This window comes from Camelus ferus, chromosome 35 (genome assembly GCF_009834535.1).
Source record: "Camelus ferus isolate YT-003-E chromosome 35, BCGSAC_Cfer_1.0, whole genome shotgun sequence".
NCBI lineage: Eukaryota > Metazoa > Chordata > Mammalia > Artiodactyla > Camelidae > Camelus > Camelus ferus.
In genome coordinates this window covers 20280895-20294778 of record NC_045730.1, presented here as the reverse complement: position 1 = coordinate 20294778, position 13884 = coordinate 20280895, and the positions used below count along the sequence as shown (strand labels likewise).

The 13884-nt window shown below is 33.7% G+C and overlaps 1 protein-coding gene across 2 annotated transcripts in view; it reads right to left on the bottom strand.

The window, feature by feature from the left end:
- Positions 1 to 234: 234 nt before the first annotated feature.
- The window catches only part of LOC102507383 (WD repeat-containing protein 35), a 46297-nt gene continuing 32647 nt past the window's right edge, over positions 235 to 13884 (bottom strand). The window contains exons 18-28 of one of the 2 annotated variants that reach the window (XM_032473681.1): positions 13578 to 13658; positions 10487 to 10623; positions 9960 to 10163; positions 8977 to 9123; positions 7732 to 7864; positions 5588 to 5698; positions 4542 to 4706; positions 3430 to 3570; positions 2614 to 2770; positions 730 to 970; positions 235 to 456 (exon numbers count right to left, since the gene is read on the bottom strand). In XM_032473681.1, the coding sequence (XP_032329572.1) occupies positions 306 to 456; positions 730 to 970; positions 2614 to 2770; positions 3430 to 3570; positions 4542 to 4706; positions 5588 to 5698; positions 7732 to 7864; positions 8977 to 9123; positions 9960 to 10163; positions 10487 to 10623; positions 13578 to 13658 (1668 nt within the window). In that variant the 3' untranslated portion in view covers positions 235 to 305. The remainder of the gene's footprint in view (positions 457 to 729; positions 971 to 2613; positions 2771 to 3429; positions 3571 to 4541; positions 4707 to 5587; positions 5699 to 7731; positions 7865 to 8976; positions 9124 to 9959; positions 10164 to 10486; positions 10624 to 13577; positions 13659 to 13884) is intronic. The other variant, XM_032473682.1, reaches the window with a different exon arrangement.

Below are 13884 nucleotides of genomic sequence, written 5' to 3'. Positions count from 1 at the left end.
ACACTGTGAGAAAAAAATTTCTTGTTTGGAATATTTCCATAGCATCATATAAACAACCACAAGATAGATCAACAGACAATATGATGGATTTCTATACACTTTCTATGAAAGTTAGCATCATTTAACAGTTATATTTTCACACAAAATTATACATAATTTATATATGTGTGTATATACCATGTATGTTATATACTAAATTTTGTATAAAATACAACTATGAAATAATAATGCTGATTTTCATATAAGATGTTCAGAGTTAACTTTATTACAATAAACACTCCAATTATACATAGTTTGTCACTCCTTCATCCCACTGGACTATGACACAAGGGGCAGAAGTTGTAGTTACTGATTTCCTGAGCCAGAACACAGTGCTTGCATATGCTGCACATCCAGAATTGATACTCAGTGATTGGGCTTCCTGTGGCAACACATGTTGGCAGTTTCCCTTCCCCTCTGTAAAAATAAGAGGAAAAGCAATTATACTTTAAAACTTCTAATTACTTAAAACTTTATTTATTACACTTAAGAAAACTGAAGAATGAAAAACATCTTAAGGTAAATTTCAAATAAGCATTAATACACTTACAAGAGTAAATAAAGTAGGGTATACTATTAAGGAGATTACTTCAAAATTTAGTGCTTCAATTATTGTGTGACACTATTTAGGCATAAAAATCGAAGCTTTTAATAAGGTAGACTGACATCTACTAATTACAATTAGCCTACCCTTCAAGAAGGCTGTCCAGTTCAGATCTTCTGTTATCTTTTGGAGTATGTCTGGTGAAGATTTCTAGAGCAAGATCTTCATACTGCTGTTTCTGTTCTGAACTGAGGGTCTCTAAAGATTCAAGTTTAATAAAAGCTTTTGAACAGGTACCAAAAGCTCTTCTGGCACATGCACAGAGGGCCAACAGAGAGTAGATCTCAATGGCAGGGATAATGTCTTCATAGTCTCTCAGGTGAAGAGCTAGGAAAGAGATGACAATTTAGATTTTTAAAAGCAATCATGGTATCACGAACATGCATGGGAAAGAATGTTAAGCTGTTTCAGTTTAACCTACACGAACATAAGCAAACTTAAAGAAAACAATAGTGACTTAAGAACCAGTAGGAGGATGGAGGCTACATGATCTCCACATTCTGCAAACCCAGCTAACAACTCAGGGCCTATGAAAATAACCACCACCAAATAATGCATGTGGCTGTGCCATTTAGAAATATACACACAGACTAAAAAAAAGAAAAAAAAAAGGTGTCAAAACACACATCTTTTGTTCCATATAAGTGTGTCAGATATTTCTGTGGATACTCAAAATAATATATCCTGTTTCTTTTTGCTAAAAAAGCAAAGTATGAAATCATATGTTTTCTCTTTGTGTTTCTTTGAACAGATTATTGCTTTTCTGTTTGTCTTATTGAAACAATAGAACTTTGAGAAAAAAGAATGAAAATGAGACTCTAAGTTGTTAGTTCAATTTATTTTGACAGTTACCGTGTCTTATTTTCAATATTTCTACACTGCAGATATAATCTCTCTTTAAAATGCACTAGAGAATTAATAACAGATTAGTAACCAAATTGTATCTTTTTATTCTCTAGACCTGGCAATCTCAAAAATATCTTGTTAGAGTATAATACTGGAAACTTCGTAAAACAATTCAAAGCAACATATTCATGTATTTTACAATAGATTCCTATACACTGGTGTTGGGGTCAAGTGTTTACAACAAAGCTCATTTGGAAGAAATTTTAAAAAAGGAAATTCATTGAATTACAATAAAGAATACCCTCTAATTTCACAGGTTCATAGGCAATAATTTACAGTGTGATATTATTTTAAGTAAAACTGTATACAATTTTATAGGTATGGAGAAATGTCTAAAAGGAGGTTCACTCAAATGTTAGTGATGCTTATCCTGGAGTTTTAAGATTATTTTATAAGTTATTAGATTATTTTACTCTTGTCTTTGCATTTTTTCCTATTTTAGTTGAAACTGTTATATAAGTATCATTTTTATTTAAAAAGTTAAATGCTATAGATATCTATTTACTAATGTGGAAGTATTTGATAACAGATCATTGTCTTTTAAAAAGTCCCACAAGTATGGTCTGTTATACTCCCAGCATTGTAAAAAAAAATTTTTTTTAAATATATATATACTTATTTTATTTTTATTTACATTTATTTATTTTAAATAATATACATTGATTCTTATATTATATTATATATTAAATATGTAAAGATTTATATTATATATATATACACACACAAACACACACAAGAATGTGGACTGGGCTGTTAAGTGTTTAACTTTGCATAAATAAAATAGTGATAGTGAATGTTTTATAAGTGTTCTTTTTCCTTATCTCAAACTTCTGCTTATTCTATTAACCATGTATATACTGCTTTCCATGTATTAAAAAATAAAAAGAACTTCAAAAAGAAAATGTACAAAACAAATCACAGATAGCAAATCTTGAACATATGAAATAAATCCAGAAAAAAAAGTGTTATTGAAACTAATATAGGGGCAAAGTGAAGGAGTTGGCCCTTCATATTCAATTTATAATTTTTTAGGCATGTTACACAGACTAGGTTAACAGGCCCACCTGTCTTCAATGCACTGTCAACACTGCCCTCGTAGAGCTGCCTCTGTGCCAAGAGGAAGAAGTGGTAAGCCTCAGCCCCCCTCCATGCAGTATCTGTGAAACGACTAGTTGTGGACAGAGCTTCTTCTTCCAGCAAACCAGCCAAAGCAGAAGTGGCCTAGAAGTAAAGCAGACCCACATTTTCTGTCAGCACCACCATAACAATGGTCTTCCAATGAAGATGACTTCTGAAATTGTTATACATTAAAATATCTAAATTAGCAGATTTTATCATTAAAAAACTCATTCCAAACTTAGTTTCTCCATTATAATTCATATTTTGTTAAACAAGTATGATTAAATTTTGTCTTAAGTTTTATTGAGGTATAATTGATTTTAAAAATTATAAGATTTTTAAAGTGTACATCATGCTGATTCGACATATGTATACATTGTGAGAAGGTTCTCCCCATGGTATGATAAAATTTTAAAGTAGAATTAATTCACTTTTAAGTTAATGTAAGGTTCAATCACACATTAAAAGAATGTACATATTCTAGAAAAGCTTTTAAAAAACTCATTGTTAGAAAGGATTTTCCAAGTAAGGAATTTAAACAAAGATTACAGATTAGTCTTGTAAAAAAATAATTTGCAATATTTGCAAGTTGCAATGTCTAAATTTGAGTACCAATTCCAAATCAGTCATTCATTTCCCTCATACCATTTAAGAAAATTCAAACAAACAAGTTAAATGTCCTGTCCATAAAGAGAATTTTGATAGTTCTTTTTTCCTTGAACACTTCTGATGATTTAATGTTACTAAATAATCTACCTTACCTCTGAGTTCTTTCCTTTAGCTTTTCCTCGTTGAGCATTTTTCATTTGTTCATGGTACTGCTCTATAAGTAAAGCTGATAGTACATAGAGCTTCTTAACAAGTAAAGGTTTAGTTCTTTTCTTTGCCTCTTCATCTGCAATCTTTAAACATTTAAAGAGTTATGGAAGATATTTCTTAAACTGTATTTGTACAGTTATCATTTCTGAAATATGATTCTCTAACAAAAAGGAGGAAAGTCAGTATGATGGGATATAAATACTACTCATTTATGGTAAATATTTTAAAACCCATTTCTTGGGGGTATAGCTCAGTGGTAGAGCATGTGAGTAAGCATGGGCGAGGTCCTGGGTTCAATGCCCAGTACCTCCATTAAAAAATTATTTTTCTTTTCCTTAGTACTAGTAAGTATTTAGTTCTTTCCTTAGTGTTTAGCTATTGGAGTTAGAGCTCATAACCATCTTAGAAAATAATAGATGCTGCTAAAAAACTAAGTCAGAAGGAAGAAAGCTTTCATGGAATGGGTAGTATTTTCTGTAACAAAGAGATTTTTAGAGTAATGTTCCAAGTACCCAGAAATAAGATGGCTTTAACACGGTACATCCTTCAGAAATTTAAGTTTATTTAAATGATTTGGAGGGAAAGTTTTCCTTTTTCATTAAATCAAATGGGAAAAGAACAGAAAAGAATATAACATTTGTATACATTAATACTGTACTGGTCATCTTCCCTCCAAATGCATACTATGAAAAATGTAAAGTCTTTAAAACTTGAACATTTAAAAGGACTCAAAATTCTACTGTCAGGGGGATTTAATTTTCAGTTAAGGGAATTTGTACTTTATGGTCCCTTAAAATTCTATAATTCTTTGTTAACTTTGATATTAAGTAAATATACAATTGCTTAGGTATCATTAAGGTGCTAAAATTAATAAATAGCCTTTTTAGTAAAAGGTAATAATACTCAGATAACACATAGTTATAATAGCAACGGAATGAGAGGGATTTTGCTATAACAAATACTTGTTTCCAAAGAAAATGGAAAAGGTACTCTTTGGTATATAAAAAATTAGTACTAGAAGAAACCAAATACTCACAAAGTTTATTACATTTACCTTAAACATCAGTTTAGCAGCATCATAAAAGTAACTGGCTTTCCGGTAGAGTTCTATGGCATCAAGAGTTTTATTCTTTCCCAATAAATGGCATGCATACCTCTCTAACAGGGAATCAATTTCCTTCATGCTATGACTTTTAGCCAATTCAACAGCTTTGTTCCACTGAGGAAAAATATATAACATACAGTTACCCAAGCATTTACAGTCAGATGTCTTAAAATACACACAATAAAGCTTTAAGTTTATAAGAATACATAAGACTATATCAAAACGTAAAAACTGGTATCTATTTTTAAAAATCACTTAAAATCAGAGCAACTGTAAATGTTACGACTCAAGCATGTGTCAAAATAATCCAATGACCTAAGATATGCTTACGAAGTATATCTGAAAAAGAAAACTTCATAGTTTATAATCACATTAATCTTACAATTCTAATTCTTTATTTGTTTATAGTAGTACAAAATATGCAATTTCAGTTAAGAAAACATCCTACCGGATTTAACATTTAAAGTTATTTTTATAAAGCAAATGAAGCTTTATAAAATACTTTAAAAAATACTTAAAAGAATACATTGATAGTCAATAATTTCAATAATTCTGTACTTTAATTTTATTTAAGTTCCAGCTCTTAAAAATATCAAATGTATGGTTTCTATATAGGGAAAGGAAAATAGATTTGCCAAAATAAATATTGATAAAGCAATTCAGTTCCTTCCTCTTGCAATGACCGTTAACTGTTCCTTCATTGGAAACAAAACCCAATCCTAATAAAATGCAGAAAATTATGAAATTACTTCCAGACAAAAACTTGCCAGACTAAAAGCAGTTTTGTTCATGTTCCCATATTGAATTAGTTACGAGTGGGTCACCCTTAATGGTAGCCCTTCAAGAGGTAAGTGCACATTCCAACATTTTCTTAGTCCTCAACTAAGTAAGGGACATCTGACTCCTTTCACAAAATCCATCTCAAGCTCTCCAACCCTTACATTGGCAACAGTCTTTAAAGCATCACTACGGTGACTTTGATTTCAGTTCCTTACTTGGTTGAGATGTACACAGGTATCCACTGCTGCCTTTGGTTGATTACATTTCAAAAATGCAGTCACTGCTAGTTCACACATTCCAGCTCTCACAAACATTTGTGCTATTTCCTGTGGACAAAACAATACTATCAGATTTCACAGAACAAGGAAATCACTTATATTTTAACTTACAAAACTCCATAGGGATATATGAATATTAACTTCACTGGTGGCTACCAATTTTCCTTTTAAACAGACACAGAGGTAGAGGCTACAAACCAGAAAGGATGCTAAGGCATCACGTTCTATAAAATCAGTGACTCACACCGAGGATCTGGTTTTTAACCAGGTTCTAATGATATTGCACTCGTATCTTCTCTCAGTTCAGTAGCTATTTTACAGAAATGCCAAGCTCCAAAACAAACCCCACATTAGTGGGCAAAAAAAACCTTTAAGGCAATTGATGTTACACTCAATGTTAATCATTAGAGGCTTAAGAAAAACCTCACACTCACAGAGCTCTCAAATACCTCTATAAAAAATGCCCCAGACAAGTTGACCACTCATCAGTTCAGGAAGCTAGACCAAAAACAGAAGAGGGAGAACCACAACAAAAACCAGTCATAACCATTGGGCTGTACTCGACATTTTCAGAATATCAGGTTTTTTTCCTTTATTATTATCTAGTTGGTTAGAGTTTTTCTCTCTGCATCCCCACTCCTAAAAGATTTTGGGAAATATCATAAAAGTACATTGTGTACCCAACTATCTTTTTTTAAATGATGGTCATATTTTTCTGATTATAAAGTAATTCTTACGGTAAAAAAAATTAGAAAATATGAAAAAGTAAAGCTACTCATAATTCTTATTACCCATAAGAAACCTCTCTCCATATTCTGATGGAATGTCCTAACATCTGTGTCCTATGATTATATATGTATGTGTGTGTATGTATGTTTTGTAATCATAATATACAGTTTTGTATACTGTATTCCCCACTAAAATATTTTGTTCGTTTTCCCAATTATTAAAAAATCCTTCAAAACTTTATTTAAAATTTGCAGTTTAAATTAAAATATACTTTATGAAAACAAATATATGTATGTATATGCAAGACTGAGACATTGTGCTGTACACCAGAGACTGACGCATTGTAACTGTACTTCAATTTTAAAAATTAAACTATACTTTAATTATTTAATTATTGTTATTATAGCTATAATTAGTATTTACTCAATAATATTACTATTCTGGATACCCTTCAGCAACATTTTTTTCTGCACCATCAGACACACGTAACAGATGACAGTAATATGAGATTCACTGTCCCTATATCCAGGGTTATGTTGTAAGTAATTTCAGTTTCTTTCCTACTTCAGTAAACACATAAGATTGAGAATAAGGGTATGTGAAAATGCCATTATTACAGGGATAATTGCTCTGATTCACAATAAAGAAAAAACCTGAATTATCAGAATTCTTTGCTCATCTATTAATAGACAAAACATTGTGGGAGAACCTACAACTGATATGTGTCCAGACCCTGTAGTTGAGAGCTCTTATCTCTCTAGATATCATACAGCTCAGTGATTTATAGTTCAGATAAAACAAATAAAATACAAGCTCATTTACATCATTCAACAATTAAAGAGGCTTAAAAAGAGAAAATAGAACAAAATTAAAGAGAACTCTGCTTTTAGTTTCTTTTTTTTAACATTAAACCCTTTATTGTTAATGTAGCCTAATAAAAGTCAAGCTATCTTTTTAAACTTTTCTCATAGCAAATTTCCAACATACATACACACACACCACTCCTCAGACCCACCTCAGATTATTCTGAAGTAAAATTCTGACAAGATGTCATTTCATCTGTAAGTATTTCACATTTTCAGCTAACTCTTTAAAACAATTTTACTAAACTGACAACCCTACTCAACACTATGATCATGTTAAAATAGTAGGAATATGACTGACAATTTTCTCTCCATTTTCAAGCATACTGACAATTTTTTTAATAACTAAAGCATCATTCTACGTCTAAGACACTGTAAAGTTGTAGTAATTTTTAATTTTATGTATTACAGAGGACATTTCCTGACTATAACATAAAAACCTTATAAAGTAACCTAACAGCTCCAAAAACTAAAATTTTTAATACCTACTGGAAGCAACTTGTGGTTTTCTGGAAGTGAATTGGCAAGACTCTCCAATCCTTCATAATCTTCTAACATATAATAACATTCAGCTAAGCACTCCTGGTTCTGGCCTTGTACATAATACTGCACAGCATTCAACCTAGGGAAAGAAAAAAAAAAACTTTTAAAAATAATGAAACTAGCATGAGTTTCCTGATAAATAAGCAAATTTCACCAAAAATGTTCTTTCATTAGGATTCCAGTACTAGTATTACTCTAGTCATCATCTTCATTACAGAATGCCTTTGAATATTCTTAAGACATATTGTTTTAATCTGATATACTGTTGTATTTCCAAACACTGACATAAATAAATAAGCATACTGATCAAAATGATAACTTAAGAACAAAGCCAATGATTTCTGGAAAAAAATCTGTAATAACAAAACAAGCAAATATAAACTATATCCTCAAACAGCAGAAAGTTATCTGGAACTAAAATGTAAGTTTTGTGAGTTTTGAAACCCCGAAGGCTTATGATGCTCATGACAGCTTGAAGGAGCTCTTGCTCCTCAACGTGAATCTAGAACTACATGAATTTAGGCCCCGGGAAGATGGCCTTCATTTGCCTAGCGTTATGTCATAGGGGAGCAGTCAGGCAGCCCTAGCGTATGTCATAGGGGAGTAGTCAGGCAGCCCTAGCGTTAAGTCACAGGGGAGTACTCAGGCAGCCCTAGCGTTATGTCATAGGGGAGTACTCAGGCAGCCCTAGCGTTATGTCATAGGGGAGTAGTCAGGCAGCCCTAGCGTATGTCATAGGGGAGTAGTCAGGCAGCCCTAGCGTTATGTCATAGGGGAGTACTCAGGCAGCCCTAGCGTTAAGTCACAGGGGAGTACTCAGGCAGCCCTAGCGTTATGTCATAGGGGAGTAGTCAGGCAGCCCTAGCGTTAAGTCACAGGGGAGTAGTCAGGCAGCCCTAGCGTATGTCATAGGGGAGTAGTCAGGCAGCCCTAGCGTTAAGTCACAGGGGAGTAGTCAGGCAGCCCTAGCGTATGTCATAGGGGAGTAGTCAGGCAGCCCTAGCGTTAAGTCACAGGGGAGTACTCAGGCAGCCCTAGCGTTATGTCATAGGGGAGTACTCAGGCAGGCCTAGCATTATGTCATAGGGGAGTACTCAGGCAGGCCTAGCGTTATGTCACAGGGGAGTACTCAGGCAGCTACAATTTTAAGTGCTGGGTAAATGGATGAGGGGGTCCACATAGGTTACCTACCACTTTTGTCGATCAGCAAAGTAGTCTCCGATGCCGTTGTAGGCTTGTTCAAGGAGACTGTCATCTGCATCACCAGATCCAGTTTTCAGGAGTTGGAGTACTCTAAACCAATCTCCCAATTTCACCCGGAGGCCAATAGCAAGATCTCTACAAAAAAATGACATTCATTCATTCATTCACTCATTCAACATATATTTATCAAGTGCCTACTCCATGCTAGGTTCAATTCTAGGGCACTGAGAATACACAGCAATGAATGGACAGATGAGGTAACTCTCCAAACACTTTAAAATTTAGCCCCATCAGGTAAGAGGCAATAGGGAGAACCTGGAATAAGAAAAAGGAAACAATTTCCTGTCTCTTATTTTCCTAGACTTTCAAGTTACTTGGCAAAATAATGATTTAAATAACAATCACTTCTTTTCATCAATTTCTTAAGACATGATCAGGCTTATTTCATGTTTACATGTTTGGTTTTATACTTCTTGTCAGGGCCCAAGTTGTATTAGCAATTTCTTAAAAGTAGAAATAATAAAAATTAGATATAATGTTCACAGCTGAAATGAAGTTCATAATTATTTTCTACAAATCAAATGAAATATGAAGAATAAAACTCAATCCCCTAATATCTTTGATTTTTATTTCATGCTCCTTGACAAAAGGCTTAAATCAAAAAAGAGAACCCAAACAATCAGCTTAGTAGATAAATGCTAAAGCTTCCAGTTTCTGCAGCCATATATGACTTTTTTCTCCTACCAAATGAAAAAACTAACCCATGGCCAGCCCTTACTACATGTATAAAAAGAGAATAAAGCTGCCCTCAAATTACAAAGCATAAATTCATGAAGGTCATGCAGAATATCCAGGTTGTAATCCAAAATGAATTTATTTTCTGAAACACATGATTTTACAATTCCCACTTGTGAAAAAAAAAAATCGCAATTTCCAGAAGTACTCTGGGTGCCAGCACCTTCGTCACTGACCTTCTGTCCATATCGAGGTACATTCTCTCCGCCTCCTCAAACCTGCCGAAGTAGGCGACCACCTCCGCCTGCTTCATGGACTCGCTCTGTAGGTTGCCCAGGCGCTTCACAAACTTAATGCCTTGGTAATCCTTACAGCGCACGAACCCTTGCTCCGCAGTGTGCAAATCCAGCTTCTGAAGAGCTGCTTCAGCCAGCAGGCGCCTTTAGTACAAAAGAACAGGAAAGCATATGGCAAGTTACTGATAAACAAGTCTCGAATCAGAATTCAATTATTACACCTGTTGTTTCTAGTGAACCATGGTGGGAAGTGATTATTTTAACACATTTATCCATGTTCATATAATTTTATGCTTCTGTTGAGTACTTCCAAATCGAAACTGAATTTCTGTATTTTTAAAAGAGCAAGAATGGAAGTCAACTCCCATCAGGAGGCTAGGATGAGTGCAGAGGAAGACAGAGCTGAGACCGTAAGGCTTACACCTGACATTTGGGGAGGTTTTTTTGTTGTTGAATTTTTTAAATACCAAAGTCGGGGGTGTGGATTGTCCTGTATGAATTGAGATGCATGTTGAATTCCAACATTCTCAATCAGTGCTCGGCTATCTCGCAGGGACTGAAGCTCGAAGTTAATGATATAATCCTTGTTCGGATGTTCTGGATTCTGAAAGTAAAGGTGAAAAGAAAAAAAAAAAATCAAACAGTTCCCTGTAGAATATGTATTTCTTTTTTACAGTAAAAAAAAAAAACAAAAAAACAGGAACTGCATCATTTTATGAGCAAAACCAGGGAGAAAAGAAATTCCCATATATGAATCTCTTGAGTCATCTGGAAAACAGCCCCAACCCACAAGTCCTTCCTGAGGTTAAACGGGGACAGTGGTAGAAGGGGTCCCTCACAATTATGCAGACTTGTTCAGATTCTTCCTTTGGACAAATGGAATAATCAAACTTACTTCCAAGCATTGTGAGGATTAACTGAGAAAACATATCAAACATTTAGCACAGTGCCTAGCTGCATTACTCACACTATTTGCAGTCTCAGAACTGACCTCATGCTCTCTTGCTTCAAACCTTAGAAGAGATACACCAACCAACTAAACCACATCCCCAACCCTCTTCCGGTGGCTGAATGTCTTGTCCATCTCCCCAGCTCCTCCACTTGAGGCCAGAAACTGTCTCACTAGACCTCAATAAATATTTGCTGAGTCAACGAATAGATGAACTTTGGTTAAATATCTTACCCACTAAGAGCCTTCTTCATCTACAAATGAGGTCTGTGTAATATCTACCAAGTACAGTCGTAATGACAAATAAACAAAAATATGCAAAGACAAATGAACACCTCATATGAAGGAACTTTAGTAAATGTTAATTCCCTTCTTTTCTTTTTGCATTCCTTCTCCAGTCTTCCAAGAAAGTTCTCATGTTATTTCTCTTTTTCCCCTATTTTACTGAGATATAATTGGCATACAACATTGTATTAGTTTTAGGTGTATAACACTCATGTTATTTCTGAAAACTGTATGTCTGAAGGAATCCACAGTTTAGCTAAACAATTCCTGGGTCGACAAGGCCTCAGTGGGAACTAAGGTATGACAATATTCTTTTCTTTATGGCTTGGCACATAGTAAATCAGAAAACAAAACTGTCAGAGAGAACTTGGTTTTCCTTACAGTTTAACAACTGCCCGTAAACTGGGCAACAGTACTATAGATATTCTTTATTCTAGAATTAGATATGCAAAAAATGTGTCCAGTGTATCAAGAATTTTAAAGTACATCTAACAATTTAAATATGCATTTTTAAAAATTCTTCATAAAAGTCAATATAATTATCAGGCCAACAATATCACAGGCATTTTTAAGCATTCTAGATCTTAAAGCAATCTGCAACTATGAGCCTTTCTTGAAAAAAACTACAATCATGAAATACAGCCAACTAAAAGATTAATCAAAATTAATAACTCATGTACAAGGAAAATGCAGGAAAAACTGGTAATAGCTGTCTCTTAATGTGAGACTAAATAACTGAAAATTAGGATTACACAACAAAGTGTCAAGTTCTAAATCTTGACAACATAAAAATAGTATGTCTAACAAAAAAAGAAGAGAAAGAGGGAGAAAATGTAAGAACATCATCTTTTAGAATGGACAATCAATACTATTAAAAATGAAAATGTAGTTTAAAAGCAATAAACTTAGTTTTTCATAGTTTTTTCTTACCCAGAAAAATGTATTGTTTGTGGTGAGAAAAAATTACCTAATGTTCTACAATTCCTTCAAATATTGTCACATTATTAAATTAAAATCAAATTTAACACTACAAAAGTATATTGTACAGTGAAGCCATTCTTATAAAATTATTTCCATTTATTTTTCTAGTCTATCAAATGTATCTTTCCACATACAGATTACAGCTTTCTAGAATACTGTTCTGGTGTTTACCTAATGTTAATCATTAAAACATCTAGATTGCAATAAAACCTCAGACATTCCTTTCTGATGTTTGACAGCTGACAACTTTTAAGCCTCATCCCTCTCCCTTCTTCTGCCTCACATCTGGGCAAGGTGATGAGAAAGAACAAGTGGTCCATCCTTTGGCGCCACAGGAGTTTCAAAACACACAAACATCTACATACACATGGAAACCCTCACCCTAACCCCACCCTCTAACTCCCCCACCTCCCCAAAAAACCAAGCCAGTCTCCTTTCCCTGCTCTCAAACCATCTTTGGACCAGCTTGGGAAGCCTGTCCTTTCTCCCTTAAAAACCCCATTATGTAGGTAATATCTTCTTGCACCCTTTTGGTATGTCTGTAGTGTCATCACTCTTGACATGCGAACCAAGTTTAGGGTAGAAACCCATCCTGCTGCTGCAGAGCAGGCATGATTAGCAACAAACTGGTTCACAATAAAAGAGCTGCAATTTACACATAAACCAAAATATGAAGACATGCTATAAAATGCAGCTAACATCTGGAAATTTTAAATCTATCCCAATTCCAAAAAACATACATGGTACATAGACAAGTAAATATTTAGATAAAGTGAAGGCAAATTTTCAATATATTCTTAAAGTAAAAAATTCTCAAAGAATGTTCAATGAAGGCCAAAGCAGAGATTCAAAAATTATCTGAATTCTATTATCTGGAATTAGAGTATTTTATGAAAACCTAAAAACAAAATGGGAGGATAATGGACCTCCAAACAAAAGGTTACTCAAATATCCCTGAACAAGAAAAAGACTAAAGAAAATTATCAAATATTTCTTCAGTATCTCTATTATTAATATAAAAATAACGATGACAACACCTACCTGTTTTCAGTTCCTCCCACTGTGCTAAGTGCTTTTCATAAATTATCTTGTAAGATAACAATCGTATAAGATAGGTGCTATTACCATCCACATTTTATAGAGGTAAACACTGAGGCTTATAAACAGGAAAGGAAAATGAAGGTGAAAAGATGAAGGAACCAGCAAAAAGGTTGTGTAAGTGACTGAGCAGGGCTGGACCTCCTCAATCCACACTCCTAACCAGGACACTGCACTGCCCAGTGCAAAAATGAATCCTAGTCAAGCCAGCAACAAAAATATAATTGTTTCTTAATAAGAATTACCTTTAATATCTCATCCAAAAGAACAGATTTAATTTCTAAGTCCTCAAAGTTACAAATATATCCAGAAGTCTGAATGGGCTCCTTTAAAAACAAAAACAAATACTAAAGTTTAATTGTACAAAATTTCCCTTCTTTAACATATCATGATTTTAAATTTTATTATCAAAGTTTTCAAAACAACAAAAAAGTAAAGAGAATGTCATTAACACCCATATACCCATCATCTAAATAATTAACATTTTGCTAAATACGCTTCAGTCAATTTTTTTGGCTAAAGTATTTTAAAGTAAATTTAGAGACATCATGA